This window comes from Lissotriton helveticus, chromosome 6 (assembly GCF_964261635.1).
Source record: "Lissotriton helveticus chromosome 6, aLisHel1.1, whole genome shotgun sequence".
Lineage (NCBI taxonomy): Eukaryota > Metazoa > Chordata > Amphibia > Caudata > Salamandridae > Lissotriton > Lissotriton helveticus.
Window position 1 is genome coordinate 585,345,218 of NC_136067.1, and position 19,266 is coordinate 585,364,483.

General features: G+C 42.8%; 1 protein-coding gene across 2 annotated transcripts in view; it reads left to right on the forward strand.

Moving 5' to 3' along the window:
* Positions 1-19,266, forward strand: part of SMAP1 (small ArfGAP 1) — an 870,387-nt gene that overhangs the window by 820,644 nt on the left and 30,477 nt on the right. For both annotated transcript variants that reach the window (XM_078648020.1, XM_078648021.1), the window contains one exon: positions 4,382-4,550. In XM_078648020.1, the coding sequence (XP_078504146.1) occupies positions 4,382-4,550 (169 nt within the window). The remainder of the gene's footprint in view (positions 1-4,381; positions 4,551-19,266) is intronic.

Sequence of the window (19,266 nt, forward strand, 5' to 3'; positions counted from 1 at the left end):
CGAAGGTAGGACGCGATCCAGTCTAGAGCAGTTCCCTCTATGCCGGCTTCATAAAGTCTTTGTTTCAGAGTGTCATGGTCAACCGTGTAAAAGGCAGCTGAGAGGTCCAAGAGGAGTAGCGCAGCAACCCCGTTGCGGTCAACTGTATTCTTTAGGTCATCCCAGATGGCAAGGAGGGCAGATTCAGTGCCTCTTTCCGGAGGGAATCCTGTTTGGAAATCTAAAAGTATGTCATTCTCTTCAATGAATTGTGACATCTGGGAGAACGCTGCTCTTTCTATCAGTTTGCCCAGGAAAGGTCCATTTGTAATGGGTCTGTAGTTGTCAGGATTCAGCGGGTCCAAGTTTGTTTTCTTCAGTAAAGGGCGTATGTATGACTTTTTGAGTACTTCTGGAAATATTCCAGTAGTTAAGGAATCGTTGATGATTCTTCTTACTGGAATGGCAGGAGAGGTTGTTAAAAGAATGGTCTTGAAAGTTTGTGGCGGACAGGGGTCAGAAGGGCTGCCAGCAGGCCTGCTTGCTTTGACCAGGTCCATAAATTCATCGTGTGAGATGTGTTGGAAGGAACGGAGAGGCTTCATTAGAGCATTCTTGGATAGTTGTTTTGTACAAGGGTTAGTGCTGGTGCTTTGTTTCTGTTTTAAGTACGAGTCCAACATGTCTGCTTTGTCCGTGTAATGATTTGCCAGTTTGTCTGTGAAATCTTGAGTAACAGGATGAGTTCCTTCTAGGCAATTTGGTTTTCGAAATTCATTGAGTATTTTATAGAATTCTTTATTTACACATTTAGCATTTTGAATTCTGTCTGAATAGTACCTTTTCTTAGCTTTTTTGATAGCCGATTTATATAATCTGTTAATTTTTTGTAGGTGATGTTTGTCTTGTTTGGCGTTTGTTTTGAGCCAGGTACGTTGCAGCTTTCTAATTTGTTGTTTTATGTCTTTTATTTCTATGTTTCTCCAAGGCGCTTTTTTCTTTTGTTCTGTTGTGTGGTTTTGAGTGGTATCAGGATGTCAAAAGCTTCCTGTAGCCACTCATATAGATTCTGAACAGAATTTATTGTTTCCAGATTTATACTGGATGTTAGTTGTGTTTCCAAGTGTTCCAAATTGAGTTTGTTCCACGGCCGATAGGTGGATGGATGTAAGGTAGTTTTAGGTGAGTCGCTTAGTGTTGTTTTATGTTGGAAAGCAAGCAAGTGGTGGTCTGACCATGTGACTGGAGTTATAGTTTGAAAGGTAACTAGTTCAGTACTAGCAAAAATGACATCTAGAATATGTCCAGCGGTGTGTGTCGGATTGGGGACAATCTGATGCAGGTTCAATGTGTCTAGGCCGGTGATTATTGTTTTTGGATGGGTCATATTGGTTTTATCAAACCAAATGTTAAGGTCACCCAGAACGCATAGGTTGGAGTGTATTGTTATCAGGTTTGAAACTGTGTCTAGATGTGCGTCTGGGAATGTTGCCTTGCTAGGTCGAGGTCTGTAAAGGAGCAGGAAGTTACAGGTGGAAGACGGTGTAGGATTGCATTTGTTAGAAGAGCCTCACAATTCTTTATGGAGATGTTGTCAACTTTAGTGATATGTATTGTTTGCCTGAATACAAAAGCTAGACCACCTCCTTTTTTGGCTATACGATTTTGGGTGATTATTTGATAGCCTCGAGGAATGGCTTCATGCAGGACTGGAGCCATATCCTCTCCCAACCATGATTCGGTTATGAATAGTATGTCTGGTTTTGCATCGGTGAGAAGGTCGTAGATGTGATGCTAGTTTTTAGAGAGGGATCGAGCATTTATTAGTAGACAGTGTAGAGAGTGGTCTTTGGTGATAGTGGGACTTTGTTTTGTAGAAGAGTGATCAGTATTGTGTGGGTGTGTAGCAGGTGTGTTTTTAGTGCTGGTATTAGCTGTATTAGGATAGCAATCGTGTAGCTGTTCTGTATCATGTTCCTCATCCAGAATGCTAAGAAGACATTTTGATGGGTCTGCATGTGTATGTGTTAGAGATGGTGTTTGAGAGTGAGTTGGAGTGCTGTGTTGCTTTTGTGGTGTAACGTTGTTGTGAGGTAGACTTGGGGAAGCAAAGTTGTGAGGTGTGGCATGTTGCTTATATTTTTTGCGTGTGTTTAAGGCGGAAGGTGTATGAGTCTGAGGAGGTGGTGCAGCATGTGGGTCATGTCGTAATGTTCTAAATTGTCCAATGGATGAGAGGCGGTTAGAAGAGAGGTGCTGTATTGCTGTATCTGTGCTAGATGTGGTGGAAGAGTGAAAGCTTGGCATTGGAGTTTGTTCCTTTGTGTGCTTTGAAAGGTGGGTATATGTATGTATTTTGTGATGGTAAGTATTATGAGGTGTTGCACTCTGAAGATCTTGTTGTGCTGGTGTGTGATATGTTTTGCTTTTGAGGTGTAGTGAAAAGGGGTGCTGATGTATATGTTTCATGCTACTTCCAAGTAAAGGTCTAACCCTAGCCCTAGTCTCACCCTACTCCCAACAACCAATAACATAGGAAGCCCTAGTCCCTACTTCCAATAGAAATCCTAACCCTAGCCCCAACTCTACAATGATTGAATCACAGACCGAGAAACCAATCAGAACCTTCAAACTACCCAACCAATGAGGACATTAACCCTAACCCAATAGAAACTCCAAATACAACCACCAATCAGTGTACACATGTGCCAACCACTAGCAGACCATATAAGGTCCCAGCGACCTCAGACAAGGTTTGCTGGCCCGGGAGTTGGAAGTTGCTTCTCCTGTTCAGAATCTCCTAGAAGACAGACAGGCTCAATCCACACTTTGGAATTCTGCAGGTAAAGGCTTCACTAACTCGAAATCTAACAATACTGTTTGAATAAAGCTTTACTCCCACTGCTGGCCAAAAAACGAAATGTACAGGCCCCAGTAAATACAGTTTAAACAGCTCACAGAAGCACCCTCTGATGTAGAAAATCCCTGTTGCTTGGGAGGGGGTGCAGGGGGCTGGCCTCACTGGCTTGTGAACACAAAATGGTGGCTGGGGTGAACTGTTTTAGTACACAGGTCTAAGCACAGAGCAAAGGAGAAATTTGGAGGGAAAACAGATGTCACCAAGGAATGCACAGCATTCACATGCCTGCCATAGAAAACAAGGTACAGTTAGAATATTTTCAGAAAGATAGAAATTAAATTTTGTCCTTAAACATAGGTAAATTGTGGCACATTTCATTTGCTTTATGTTAATTTAACATTTTCGTATTCAGAATAAAAGTACATTATAACATATGAGGCTTAAGCAGGCTTCTAGGACAAATCAACATTCCATATTTTGATCGTGGTAAGCTTCACAAGAATACCAAGAGTAATAGTAATGATTCTTACATTATGTATTTATGATTATACATCAATCTGAACGCCATCCTGATGTCACACTTACAATTGCGTGTTCCTGAATACTAAGCCACGCTCACAGATTACATGTAAGACTACCATGAGGCATCCTAGTGGCTGCTAATCTGATTTTTCCACTATTGATGCCAGCGTGGTGTCTCAGTCACTTCTAGAGTTCCCCCTCTCCCTGCACCCACAGTTTGTTAAGAGTATGACAGGTCAGCCAGTGTCCACTTTTGGATATCATACGACCTGTTCTTTATACTTCGGGCCTTTTTCACCTTCTAGCCCAGCGGCTAGCTATCACTAATGCAAAGTTAGCAGATTTACTTACATACATCAATGTATGCGTCCCAATAGACCTATCAATTGGATCAGGTTCTAGTTGGTACTGGTGTTGTCATCTGAAGCACCTTATTCCAATAATGTCGGATTATGGCAGATTCCCAAACCACATGATAGAAGTCCACCACCGCACTAGCAGCTTGGACAAGTGTTGTTTGCTCTAGGTTTTAGCTTTTTTTCCTGGGGAAAGGTATGTATGATGTAAGTAATTAAACTTTAAACCGGGGATTCCTCAACACCTATTTAGAGAATGTTAGTGAGGTTTTCCATTTCCTAACAGTGAGGTCCCTAGCCAATTTCTCCTCCAGTTTCATATTCAGCGGAGAGAACCCACTGCGGTGGACAACAAAGCTACTGTAAACGGTGGCACATCTTATAACATAGTTTTATGTAAAATCATGAGATGGGAAGAATGATGTCTGAATTTCATGCACTTTGGCTCTCACTTGGCAGTTTTTAGTATGTTTTCGCACTTGCTACTTATATGTCATAATCATTTATTGTGTGTATAGGGTGCATTCCTAGCAGGGAAATTGTTTCACTTGATAATTTAATCAAATTAGATTTCATTTGTTTTACACAAACCATGAATACAAGCTTAATGCAACGACGGAATTTGTCAGTGTTTGATTCTATATTGTGACTCTATTTTTCATAGGGCACATCCACTAATTCAACAACTGCTGCTGTTCCGCCTGCATCTGTGGACCTCGATCTGTTTACGGAGAAAGCTGCAAAATCAGAGGAATCTGCAAAAAAACAACTCTCAAAAGACTCCATCTTATCACTGTATGGCACAGGGACGATACCACAGCAAAATGCGCCTGGTAATGCATGTTTATTCTCAATTAGCTTCAGAAAGATTATGCAGAACTTGAAGGCCGCATTTCCATTGCAGTATTCTTGAGAGCTACCTTCAGTAGTACAGAAACGTGCTTCTCAATTCCGAATAAGGGTTCAAACGCTATAGACGGGTTTGTTGTTATCCGTGTGTTTCCTAACTTCACAGAATGATATATTCAGTTATGACGCAAGATATTGACGGAATGAGTTTGAGAGGGATCGTTTTGTAGGTGAGGGAAGGCGTTTTTATTTGGAAATCAGTCTTCATGAATAGCCGTTGTCAATATGTTAATTATTTTTGGAAACGCAATTTGTGGATAGTTCTAAAAACAAATACTCTCGCCTAGGTTGACATGACTCAGATCTGAAGGTTGTAGTGACTCACACCTTCTTCTTGGTAACAAAAGTTATATAAGGAAAGCATGCATAGAAAAAAATGCAGCTACCTTTGGGTATGGGAGATTCCCTTTCAGCGGACCACCGTTCCTTTCCAACAAACACCTGTAAACCTTTGGGGGAACCTGTGTCCTTTCTAAGGTCTCAGATATTATTACCCAAAGTTGAAACAAAGCAAAGTAAGATTGCACTACTGCAGGGGGAATACGAAGAAAAGCAGAGGGGGCCCAGCGGACCCTGGCCCACCGAAACTGATGCTGTGCCCCGGAGTCATTCTTGACAGGGGGAGCACTTTAAGCCCTCGCCTTGAGGGAGAGCAGTGAGGAGAGGTGCCGGTGAAAGTGACATTCATAGCTGGGCTGTATTTGCAGTCACAGGGAAACTAGAGCATCCCTCCAGCAGCATCAACCCTTTCTGGTAGACTTGAAGTTGGCGTGATCCTTTGTGTGCTCTGAATGTGGTAAAGGAGGACAAGGAGAGCGCAGAGATGCCAGATAAGTGCAGTGGTCAGTGGGACCAACCAGCCTGCATGGAGGATGTCTGGCTCATGTTTTGTGGATGACACCACTTCGTCTCTGAAGGTGGTCATTCAGTGAGAGGAGGAAGAGTGGAAACAGAGAAAGTACAGGTGAGCTGTCACTCACCAGAAATAACAAGCATTGGCATAGCCAATAGGTCTCGGCTTTGGGACCTTATAAGTGTTTAGCCATGCAACAGTTGATGTTGTTGCTCCAAGGATATTGTGCTGCATAACTAATTACTTATAAGGTCACAAAAGCGAGACCTATTTGGCTATGCCAATGCTTGTTTAACTTTTGCAGGAACCTCTTTCCTCCCTCTCACCTCCTTGAATTGTTCCTTGCCATACCACCCCTCCCCTGCGGTGTTGCTACTCTGGTGGCCGCCCCTCTCCCTTTGTTGCTTGCCCCTTCCTGTTCCACCAGAAAAAAAGCAACTAAAACTCACACTTACTAATTTCAAGATGCTAGAAAGATGCAGACGGTGCTGCACTCCATGCTCTGCGTGGCTTTCTTTGTGCTGTATTCCTGCAGGTCGTGCATGGAGAATTTCAGGTTGAACAGAAGGTAATTTAAAGTTTTTTTATTTTTTTCTGAGCGAAGGCAGAGAATAATACCATACTAAGGAAACACATCACTGTGCCTCGCAGTCGGTGCTACCCACATCATAGTGATTTATTTTCTATCATTTAGACAAGACCTATATGGCTTTGCCAACGATTGTTTTAGATGGTACACCTGGAAGGCTAACCAACCCATCCTGTGATGTCTTGCATTTAATGAGAATGCAGGAACTGTATTAATGTTAAATTGCTACCTAACAACACAGGCGAGGTAGCACATTTCAGATCTTGGACTGTCATTGGTTAATGTTTTTTGGAAATATTTTATGAGTGGTTTAAGATACTTGTCACATCACTTTTCTACCCACCGCAGCTAAGAGGCGCTCACGAGGCTGCCTTGGTTTGTGGAGACTTCATAAAAATTTCAAATAAATAAATAGTTGTGTAGGTACACTTCCCTTACAAACACTTGGACTAACACGCCAGCCGATCATTTTTTATCGCAGAATCCCCGGTTTAAATACATAAACGCTGCTAACATGGAGTGGGCGGGTAACTTCGTGCAGCCATGGTGCATACAGCTCGGACCAAATGGGCGAGACTTTGGTAGAAATACCAAAACTATGGCATCGTAGCTATGATTAGGGGATTAGGTTTACTGTGACAATTAATCCTTAACTACAAATAAAATCATGCAACGCATAGTGGGCGGGTTTTCTAAGGCAAGTGCTCCTTAATTCATAATAAAACCATTCCATGCACTCTGGGGGAGCAGAAACACTAGTTTATAAACGCAGTAAATAATGTATATTAATATTAATGCCCAATGCAATGGTACTCAGTTTCCCAAACTCGACAGGGTGGTATGCAAAGTGGACAGAATCTTATTTGAAATTAGTGACCCTCGTATTACAACAAATTAAAGGCTTAAATCACAGAGCCGTCAAGCTTGATAGGTCACAATTTTAATTAATTTAGGAAATTACAATGGCTTTCCATAACATATTAAAACAAACTAGAGAAATTTAAAACAATCTAAAAGTTAAAAACTAAACCTATAAAAAAAATACAGGAAAAATACAGGGAGGTGCTTATCTCAACTATCCAGTTAAATTCGAAGGATTTACAACAACAGCACACTTCCATCGGGAACAGGAGTGTTCACAGAACCCTGAACTAAATCTGATGAAATCAAAGAGCATTATTGGGCATAACTAATCTGGAATAATAACAGCAGCTGGTTCAGCAGATTTCACACACACCAGAAATTAACTGGTTTTGTAGGTGTCTCATCTGCCGAACGGCACAGAGGGCCAGACAACTATTTTCAACCAATGTGAAATGTTCTGTACAGCTCAACTCTGGGCCCCATGCCAGCTCTTCTGGATAAAACCGGACTTGTCATCAGTGGCCTACTGTAGAAAGGAAGTATTATCTCTGTGTGCAGAAACTGCCAACATTCAGTGGGAAATGTCTAGTTCCTTCTTAGGAGAATGAAGATTGTGTCCACTATTTGAAGCATAAAGTTTATTTATAAATGAATAATCTCGGATTAAATATCTTTGCCCAGCGGGCACTTTGCAATATATTAGCACTTGTTCTTTCTTGATAGACAGCTGCTAGTTTAAAGGAGCTTTCTGGTACTTGTAGGTTTCAATAGCCAAGCTCTAATACACTGAGAGCAAGGCCACTGAAACCTTCAGGAGTTGTAGCATGAAGCTATCTCAAATTCGAGACAGGCAAATGCAAACAAACTCGCGCGTCCACGCTAATTGGAAACAGATGGCCCCTGGGTGCCGCTGCTCTCTCCCTCAAGGTGGATGCCGCCACAAGCACGAGTGTTTGAAAAGTACAGACAGATTCCAAAAAGTCATCTCTTAGAGCAACGCATGCGCGCTGCGCTAGGCTCGACCTAAAAATCAGGCCATATAGTACTCAGAAAATCACATGTGGTGTTCTGCATTCTCTCTGTGAACTGGATATCGAAGCATCCATATGGCCTTTGGGCAGCATCAGCAAAGGTGTTTGGTTTGTGTTAGGATGGCACTTTCCTGTTGAGAGAACCACATTTGGTAAGCGGAGAAGCAGTGCACTTGGGCTGAAGGGAATGCAGTAGCTGCAGACATATCCTTTTTGACTAAAGCAGACTTAGTGAGTTGCAGGTAGGTTCTTAAAGGCCATGTTGCACACGCTTTATAGAAGGTGGAGAATGGTTTTCTCATTTGCTAGGAAAGGCTAAAAGGACAAATGGATGTGGGTGAAAGAACTAAAGTGAGGAAGAAGGCAGTACAGGGGCGAGTAATGGAACGACTATCAGGACTTGCATGTCATGATAAAATGCAACATCAGTCAGATTATGTCCTGACAATCTGAGGGGTAATTTTGTCAAGGAGGCTGCTGAACCAAACTATAAACCTGCTAAAAACAGGTAGGTAGGTTTCGCGAGTAAGCAAAATTGTGGAAAGAAGAGGAGGTAGCTGTACTCCTACTCTGTCAAGTAAGGGATGCTGAGGAGTGGCTGGGATCAAATAGATTTATTTTTCATGCTAACACATTAATTCGCTAAAATGATATTCCCATCATGAAGCTATTGCTAGATGAATTTTCCCTGCCCCAACTGACCCTGGAGCATTTTAAAAATATTATTTACATTTGCTTTAAAAGCAAGAACAAGACAATGGTCAACATGTGTGATCTTAAATTTTATTACACAAGCAATGAACATGGAGTTTGAGCTGGGAATTAGCTGAAGCCTCTAAAAGACCAACAGCCAATCAGCACCCATAGTGCCCTGTCCTTTCCAGAGACCCTTTGTTCTTTTTTTCCATTGAGCTGAGGAAGATTCCAGAATAAAATGGTTGTTGTTTTTGTGCTGTTACCGTTTGGTAAAAGTTAACTATCATTTTCTATACTCTGGTGGTTTCTGTATATTACTCTACATTTCTATTACTCATTATACCTCCTTTGTTTAAAAATTACAGTGAATGTGTGGGAGAAAAGTAAGTAAAGAAAACAAATCATTCAATTTTTTTTGTCATACCACCAGAGTGTTTATAATTTGAAAACATTGCCAAACAATAAAATACAAAGCAGAAAGAGAGGTCGAAAGAAAGAGAAAAAGTGTGAGAAAAATTAACAAATAGACGAATGTTTCATGCTGGTCCTAATATCTTGTATCCTGTACTTTCATTGTCTCTCAGTTCCACAAGATCTAGAGCCCTGCCAGTGAAGATTAATTGGAATAAACCATGATCCTTGCCTCTTTCTGAAACCTGAAAGGGGCCTTTAGCCTATCCTCTGTTTTAGATAAGCCCATTTGTATTCTCACACTAGATATCTTTCTACTGTCATGTCTATGATGTCAAATGTGGCTTGTGCACTAGGAAATCTTCAGCAATGTAGTCACCATCCGGTAAACTTTCCGGCACCATTAGATTCAGCTTCACCATTCAGGGACTCAAAGTTAAGGTTATGTGCATCCAGGCATTCTTCAGTGTTGAGCTGATGTCTGGAAAGTCTTAAGTGCTATGGTCTCTGACCTGCTGCCAACAATTATTCAGGATCAATTTGAGATTCCATTGACAGAGCTCATACATTTTGCTCCCAATCCCTCAGCAAGTAGGAATTTCAGCATGCTGGTCTTGACCATAGATCTTGTACACATAGTAGACACCATCTCAGGGAATCACATTCTCTCCAAGAGAGTATCAACAAATATGAGATCTTCTCTCTAGAACAACAATATCCCTATGTAGGATGCATGTTTCTTCAAGACACATAATTTCCACAGATTTGGCACTGGAGTGACCTATACACACCATTGCCTCTGGATTCGACTGAAAGACCAGAAAGACAGCTCTTTCTCCCAGATAACACTAATTCGTTTGCAGAGAATCCCCAAAAAAGTATCGGGTTTCTCAACATTTAAGTATTGTCAACACAAATGTTGACATCATTGATTTAATACACCTTAGAAACACAGAACAGCTCCTACAATTGTTAGGTCTTTGGAGCCAGGTGGCTTGGAGCTGGTTTCGAGTAACAGCCTTCACCAGCTTCTCCAAATTTAGTTACAGTATCAGCCGCAAAAAGAAAGGTTTTGACTCATCTTTCTTCAGGTCCTCCAAAAAAGACAGCAACAGCACATGTAGCTGAGAAAACATACACATTGATGTCTCTGCCCTGTAGGAGGCTAGCTCAAAAATCCTCCTATGCCCGTATGGTCCGTTCCTCATTGATGATTGAGAAAACTTTTTTCCAAAGAAAGTTTGCGAGTTTGAAAGTATCTCCAGATTCTCAGATAGTATCCAACATCCTCATTAGAACTTTTGCAGAGGCAGCAGGAGCTTTTAGGCAGAGGGGAGCAAGCTTCTCCTTCATCTGCAGCTCTTTGGAAATCACCTTTTCAAATGGCCAAAGGCTAAAGGACTGTCTCAAGATCTCTTCTACTCCTTTAACTGCATGGCAAGGTGCAGGACTGTCACAACAGATACTTGGGGTTTGCCATTCCAAGCCCTACCACTTCAAAAGCTTTATATACAGCAAATATGAAGTCTCACCCTTTCTGATAAAATTTCAGGAAGTGATGCCAGTAAATGAAGAAAAAAAAACAGTGTAAGAATTTTCTGAACAAACAAATTTGAGGTATTTTCTGAATCTAAATCAGAGTCTAAATCAGAATCTTTTCTAATTCTTTAACTATTTTCAAGAAGGAAATAGTTGCAATGCTGTAGCAAATATTTACTTCGAGCCAGACAAGTTGATGACTGTGCAAAATAGATCTTCACAATGCCTCCTTTCATATTGCAGTACCTCTGTCGGATGAATCTCCGGTTTTACACAGGAAATGTATCAGCTGAAAGGCCTACAGTTTGGGATAAAATTAGCTGTTCAGCCTTGTCCAAGTTTATAATATCGGTAATCATCTACTTCAAGATGCTAGAAATGTATGATTATTTTAGTGACTGTAAATTGTGGAATGTCTTTTTCAGTCCCGTCAATTAATAAATCAGTTTTATGGATCATTATAGAAATAGTAATAGGAAAATACGTTTTTTCCGTAGAAGTTTTCTTCACTGCTTGAGATATAGTCACCTTTTCTCAATGGGCAGTGCCTAACAGTAAGATGTACAAAAAGAATAATATAATTGATGGACAGAATGCAGAACAAGGTCATACATTCACCCCAGTACAGCAATCTGGGACTAAATCCATAGATTTTTGCTCACCATGCCATTCCAGTTTGGACCCAGCCATATGCAAATCAGTCTTGACCCTGCACCCAATGCCAACAGTCCAGCCCCAACTGCCAGGTCAGGTCCTCCCTGGACTGGAAACAAGCATCCTAGGACTGGTTTCGGGCTTTCAGCCCTCATCAGCCAGGATAGTTTGACTCCAGTGGCATGGAGAGCAAGGGACCCATGTCTGGGCATACCTGTCCCACTCGGGGTGACAAATGCAAAAAAAACAATTGATGGACAGAATGCAGAACAATGTCATACATTCACCCCAGTACAGAGATCTGGCCCAAATCCATCGTTTATTTGCTCACCATACCATTCCAGTTTGGACCAAGCCATATGCAAATCAGTCTTGACCCTGCGCCCAATGAGAACAGTTCAGCCCCAACTGCCAGGCCAGGTCCTCCCTAGACTAGAAACAAGCATCCTAGGACCGGTTTCGGGCTTTCAGCCCTCATCAGCCAGGAAAGCTTGACTCCAGTGGCATGGAGAGCACGGGACCCATGTCTAGGCATAGGTCTCACTCGGGGTGACAAATGCAAAAAGAACAATTAATGGACAGAATGCAGTACAATGTCATACATTCACCCCTGTACAGAGAGAGGCTCACAAGTTATAAGGTAAGCTTGGTCTTGTGGCAGAGGAGTTGAGATAAACGTGGCAACCAAGCCACGATTGGGGCTGGATACTAACGCAGGAGTTGTGTGCTGAGGTAAGCAGGTACCCAGTCCAAGGGTTTTAAGAACCTGATAGTAAGACGTGGGCAGTCTAGCAACTATGGCTTCCATCACTGTTTCGATTCTGAATGTCATATTGACTGTGAAAATGACACACAAATGTCTGCACTTCAGGGGATTACAAAGACTATGTTGTCATCACACAGATGGTGCAAAATGTTCTGTACTGGTGGTTCCTGTCAACAAAAGTGAGGTATGGCACCATTCCTTGATAATACTCATCTCTGTTGGTTCTGTGCAGGACTGTGCAGACCATCCTTTCACAGGTGTTTCAGGTTGACCTACGGTTCATCACCCTCCAATTGGACAACCAACTTACTCCCTTTGTACACTTGACTCTCCAAGAATGTCTGGTCTGAGCAGTCAAAACTTACTCTAGGCAGTTGTGGCAGGTTTCAAGCTTCGACACAGTTTGACACTGTAATCTTACTCAATAAACTCAGCATCTCATTAGAACTATATTGTTCGAATCAAAAGCAGAATTTACAGGCTGGCACACTATTACAAGACTAGCGGAGTGCTACAGCCAAACTGGAAGTATGAAGCTTCAGCCCTGGTGGCATAATGTTTTCGTTTTCCTGATAAACAAACTTTTCAACTGAAATACAAAAATATAGAACCATTGCTCTTTTAACGAGAATAGGTATTAATTTGAAGTGTGAAAATGCAAAGCATTCGAAATTATGGTGGTATGGGGAGCGATCTGACTCGCTTATGCGGTGGAGCTGAGCCATATGGGATCCTATTCCTTACACACAGTCTTATACTCTGCTCCCATACGCAGGACACTGCCATCCACCACGAGGGTGAATTTCCAGGTGTGGAGGCAGGCTCTGCGAGGGATGGGGTGGTCAGGCAGGCTGACAGGGGAGACTCCCCTCTCGTCCAATGGTAGATTGTCACAACTTGCTGGCTTGGAGGGTTTCCGGGACTGGGATAATATTGGCATCTCTACCTTAGAAGACGTAATGCGCGGCACGGTTCTAAAATCTTTCCAGCATCTCCAGCATGAATTTCAGATGCCGAAAACACAATTTGACAAATACTTGCAGTTTAGGCATGCCATCCTTCCCAGCATTGTAGATTCGGAGTCTCTTCCCGAGTTCAGTACTGTTGAAGCTAAACTGTTATGGGCGACCTGCCGACCATAAAATCTCCACGATATACGAATCCCTGGTGACGAACTGCCCCACTACATTAGATAAACTTAGGGAAACGTGGGAGGAAGACGTTGGCCCCCTGGATGGAGAGGACTGGATGGAAGCGCTTGCTTCCCCTCGAGGGGCTGCAATAGCCATGCGACTTTGGCTGATCCAATTTAATTACCCACACCAGGTATATTATACTTGGTCAGGCTGTGGAGGGCGGGCTTGATAGCTACCCCACAATGCCTGCGACTTGGCCATACGAATGGCACCCTTTTCCACACGATTTTTCTGTGTGCGGTGCTCAAAAGGTTCTGGCAGGGGGTTTTGGCCTGTCTTACTGAGGTTTTGGGGTGGGAGCTCCCCAATTCCCCAACATTGGTGCTGTTACATATAATGGAGGGGGGAAATATTTGTAAGCGCCATCTGATGCTACTGGGATTTACGCTTGCTAAACAAGACATTGCTTGAAAGTGGAAGGCTGGGACCCCGCCATTGCTCTCGGCTTGTAAAAATGGTCTGGATTTAAATATGGGTTTGAAGGTTCCTATCTTTAAAGCTCGAGGGTGCCCGCTGAACCACTTTAAGATTTGGAGGAAGTAGGCGACCTATAGAGGCTTAGACCTTGAGCCCCCAGACATGTGGTATGGGACCTAGAGGGTCCGGCAAACAATGTCATTTATGAGCGGGCGAATATATGTTATTAACTGTGTGGTGCAAAGACAGTGCATGGGGGGCGGGGGTATTCTTTATTATTTCAGTTTTGTATATTGTATATACCAAAAGTCTACACAATACTTCTTTGTATCATGTGGCAGTCCATCTCTGGATTACAGAGCTCTGCATTCTATTTGACGATTGACACAATAAAAACTGTTGTTAATAAATTAACAAATATCAGGTCCTAGCCTCTTTGGGTTGAGCTTAGACATAAAAATCATTTTATAGTGCTGTTATGATAAAGTGTTATATAAATAGCTTTAGTGTTTACATAGAAAATCATCCTAATTGCCTGAATCTTCAGTCCTCAGAAGTCAATGAAAATCATTTCCGTTTCAATGCCTTCTTTGGGTAATGTTTCTCAGTGACTAAAAATGGCGGTCTTGATGAGAATTTTACATGAGTTTACAGGCTGAAAGGCTTTGGCTTAGGAACCTGAGAGAGAAAGAGGTCCAGATTGCCATAAAACATATTTAAAAATATGGACAGAATAGCCATTATTGGAGAGTTACACAAGGCTCACCACTTCTGTCAAGATATACTTGTCTTCTGATCAGGACTGCCTGAATAAAAAGAGGTAATCATAAGGCATTAAGGATGTTCAAAGCTGTTTGGTAGTCCCAAACCTTGTGAATCGCAAAATCACAGGGTTTGCCACAGCAAAAGGACTTTTCACTTCTTACTGTAGTCATAAAAGATACTTTATGACTTATTCTGTCTCACAACCACGAGGAAGCATGAGAGATGCATCCCATCTCAATTCCAACTTGCAGTGACATGTATTAGTGATTTGCAACCGTAATTGCTGTCTCAAACCATTAATCGCATACCAATACCCGAGTTCTGAAATGCAAATCAACAGCTTCTCCTTTGGGAATCAAGTCTGGCATCCTCAGAGAGCAGTCCTTGGTGCATTTGACCAATGTATGCTTCCCCGAGGTCGTCCCTTATGGAAAACATTTATGTTTTAATGCAGAGCCTGCCACTTTAGCCGCTTCCATGCGTCGGACGTCCCCCGTCCGTACAACGTCACGGTGGGCGTGTACGTTGGATGGCCAGGAGCCGTCCAATCTGCACATGCGTCAAATTCGCCTGCACGGCGGTGGAATGTGCACAGCGGCTAAGGGGTTAAGGGAAATGGGCTGAATAAAAAAAAAAAAACATTTCCTATTGAGAATTGCATACATACGGAAGGAGATCTGCACCCCCTCAAAAAGGCCACAAATCCTGTGTTCGTACCAATCCCAGGTGGTCACAAATAGCGACCTGACTAATATTAATTCGGTAGCCCTTTTTAGGTCTCAGCTAAACAGCGCTTGCACTGTTTCAAAGAGGCATACTGTATCTACTTTGTGGGCTTCAGCCAGAACATAGGCTTCCCATTTGCTGGATCCATAGACGCTCTCTGATTCTTTCTCTCCATTTGTCCATGGCATGCATTTATCATGTCTCTCCCGCTGTTTACCCCTCCGCGTGAGGAGGGACTATGAACCCCATCTACGGCCCCACTCCAATTCAAAACAATCTGTCCCACTCCAATTCAAAACAATCTTCCCCACTCCAATTCAAAACAATCTCCCCCACTCTAATCCAAAACAGTCTGTCCCACTCCAATCCAAAACAGTCTTTACCGCTCCAATCCCAAAACATTCTGCCCTCAGTGCACCCCACCTCACCCCATCCACCCACTCATCCCAATTCACCCAACTCGAATCCACCTCACACAATCCATTCCACCTCACACAAATCCAGTCCACCTCACACAAATCCAGTCCATCTCACCCCAATCTACCTCATGCCAGCCCACTCCAATATACCCCACTCCAATCCAAAACAATCTGCCCCGCTCCAGTCCAAAACAGTCTGCCCCGCTCCAGTCCAAAACAGTCTGCACCACTCCATAACAGTCTGCCCCACTTCAATCCAAAACAATTTGCCCCCACTCGAATTTGCCCACTGCAATCCACTTCACCCTTCAATCCGCCCCACTCCAATCTGGTCCACTCGAATCCAAAACAATCTGCCCACTCAAATCCTAAACAATCTTCCCCACTCCAATCCAAAACAATCTGCCCCACTCCAATCCAAAACAATCTGCCCCACTCCAATCCAAAACAATCTGCCCCACTCCAATCCAGAGCAAACTGCCCCCTCCAATCTGCCCTACTCCAATCCACCCCACTCCAATCCATCCCACTCCAATACACCCCACTCCAATACACCCCACTCCAATCCAAAACAATCTGCCCCACTCCAATCCAAAACAATCTGCTCCAATCCAAACAATCTGCTCCACTCCAATCCAAAAAAACTCCAATCCACCTTACTCCAATCTGCCTCGTCTCCAACCCAGAACAATCTGCCTCACACCAATCCATCCCACTACAATCTGCTGCTCTCCAATCTAAAACATTCTGCCCCACTCAAAAGAATCTGCCCCAATCCAACCCAAAACAATTTGCCCCATTCCACTCTGCCCCACTTCAATCCACTCCACCTCACCCAGATCCACCTCACCCCAATCCACTCACTCATCCCAATTGACCCCACACCAATCCAATCATCCCCACACCAATCCAATCATCCTCACACCAATCCAATCCTCCTCACACTAATCCTACCCACTGCACACGAATCCAGTCCACCTCACACCAATCCACCTCAATCCAGCCCAATCCAATCTGCCCCCCTCATTCCAAAACAATCTGCCCCACTCCAATCCAAAACAGTCTGCCCCACTCCAATCCAAAACAGTCTGCCCCACTCCAATCCAAAACAGTCTGCCCCACTCTACTCGAACAAATCGAGCCTACAACACTCTATGCCCCCCACACCACTCCACGCCACTAACTTGAAGTCATGCTGATCAGCAGTGACACTGGTATACAATTTGGCAAAATAACATTGCCAAAAGCAATAGCTCTTGTATAGGCGCACCCTGTTAGCTTTGCCAATGCTTGCGAGTTATTTCCAGAAAGGTATTTTATGATGTGACCTATTAGCACTGAGGCCACATTGCAAAAAGGCAGGCAAGTTACAAAAAAGTCGATGCGCACTTTACACCAGCTATTTCTGACCTTCTTGTACGTTCTTTCGGCTCTAAACCATGACTCTGATGGGTTAACAAGTCGATCATGAAAAAAAACATTTTCCTCATCCTAATGAAAATATCAACTGTATTGTTGACTGTTTTACGGGTTTTATATATGACTCCTGTGTCATGACCGAAGCAACGGTAGTAGTACTCATTGTTTAACCCTAGGTCAGTGACGCCTTCATTCCGAGGGTCCTATCCTCGTAGCTAGAAGTTAATAACATATTCTAACATTCGAAATTGACTCTGATCATAAAGGGTTGTGATGCCCACGAAGGCACCTACTAACATTATCACTGGTTGCCGAGAAGGCCTTAAAATGAGCGGAGTCGTCTTTTCCCAGGAAGGTATTGGAAAAGTGCAAATGTGTGGCTAACATAAGGATAATCCGTGAAACCTACCAGGAGCCGACAGGCTACATTTTAGTCAATGACCACAAGGTGGGGGGATATAGTTCAGTCACAAAAGCTGTCTATTTGCTGACAGCATTGTCTTGTGGCAGTGTGAGCTAAACGTCCCTGCCAACAGGGGCCAGACAACTAGATTTATTTGCTGTTCAGATTTTAAGTAAACTTCCAAGAACCTAATTTCCTAAAACTTTAGCACTGTCCACGGAAGAGGGAGCTTACAAGTATTTAGTAATGTTTAATGAGCGTAGGGCAGCATTGCATTTTGGGGTATTGAGATTTTGAAAGCTTAAGGTCCCTGGGACATAGAAAGAAACATGGAAAATTAGAAACACATTGTTGTCCCATGGCTAGACAATGTCTCTAGTGACTATGACTATTCTTCCCAAACTTCAGCTTTTTTCAGGCTCCACCACTTATGTCTCCTAATCTTCCATCCACTCTCCTGATCGACAGAGGCTCTAACAGGAGCACTAACAATTCGCTCCCAATTAGTATGTTCTTGCAGAATCCAAATCTCAACTGTGGCTTTTCTAGAGTAGCGTGCGAGGAGGCTTGAGATGTTTGGTACAGAGCATGTGAGAGTAATGAGATTTTAATAAAGCAGACATTTACTTTATCAATGTATTTAATTCCTATCATGGAAAAGACTCCGAGGCAGCCAATCGAGGAAGTTGCTTAAGTTTCCAAGGGTGAGAGGGGGCTGATCTGCCCAAATATTAATAAGGTTTATTTCCGTTTCGTGTATGAATGAACGCACCTTAAAAGTGAAAGACTAGGTGCGAACAGTTAATTGTGTGTGTTGCACATTGTCAAAATTGAAAGGCCAAAGGGCCTATGCACGAACCACTAACAACTGTAAAGTAAATCTGGGGAAATGTAGTAGCCGATGTCATTCGCCACCTTTTTCACGCCTATCCCCATGAATCATGACCTTTCTCATCCCTGATTGGGTGAGAGTACAGCAACTGGAGAGTAGCGGACTGTAGGATAGCAAAGGAGGACTTACTGGGCAAGGAACATATAGTCATTTTTTTTTCTTTTAAAGAGCGCACTCCAGTACTTCCATGTCTGGCTCAGTGTCGTCGGTCCCAAGATGAGGACAAGAGCAACCAGACCACGGATGGAATTTGCTGCAGTTAGCACTAGGGTGAACATGCTTAATTTCCAAGGGACAAATAATACTTCTGAACCCTAGGGAATTAAAAAAAAGAACACCGACTCACTTAATGACTGGTTTGGAAAATGATATTAATGCATAAACGTTGAACAAAGTCTGTGGCAGCGAACTTCCTCGGTATGCAGAAATGTGTAATGGGTTCTGGAACGGTCCAAAAGGTCTGTAATGCGAATGTGGGGAAAATGGCCAATAATCGGAGATTGTTGGGGACATGTGAAATTATCACATATCCAATAGGGTTTTTTATGACAGGATTAGAATTATGGTGTGAAGGAGTGAATCTGATCATTTTTAAGTCTTTTATGGGCTCTTCACTGCATCCAGGCTATCTCTTCGTATTATTTGGGGCACAGATAAGAATCCATAGCTGATACTTGGGTTCTAAAGGTTTGGAGGTATATTGATGGGAAACAATTAAATGCTCAGTCATTAATAAAGTAAATACATTTAATTCAACCTCCCCCTGTTTATAACATGCTATAGGGAATGATGAACATGGGTTTTAATTGTTCAGCACAAGCTCTGATAGTAAGAGGAGTAAATCTATAAAACGTGCTGACCTTGTATTTGCCTCTTGATCATCATTATGAATATGCTGCGTAGAAAATAACTGTACTTCGATACCGTAATGCGGTGAATTACCGAATGCACTAATGTTTATTGTTAGGGTTTAAGCACTATATGGTCTCAATTCCCAGAG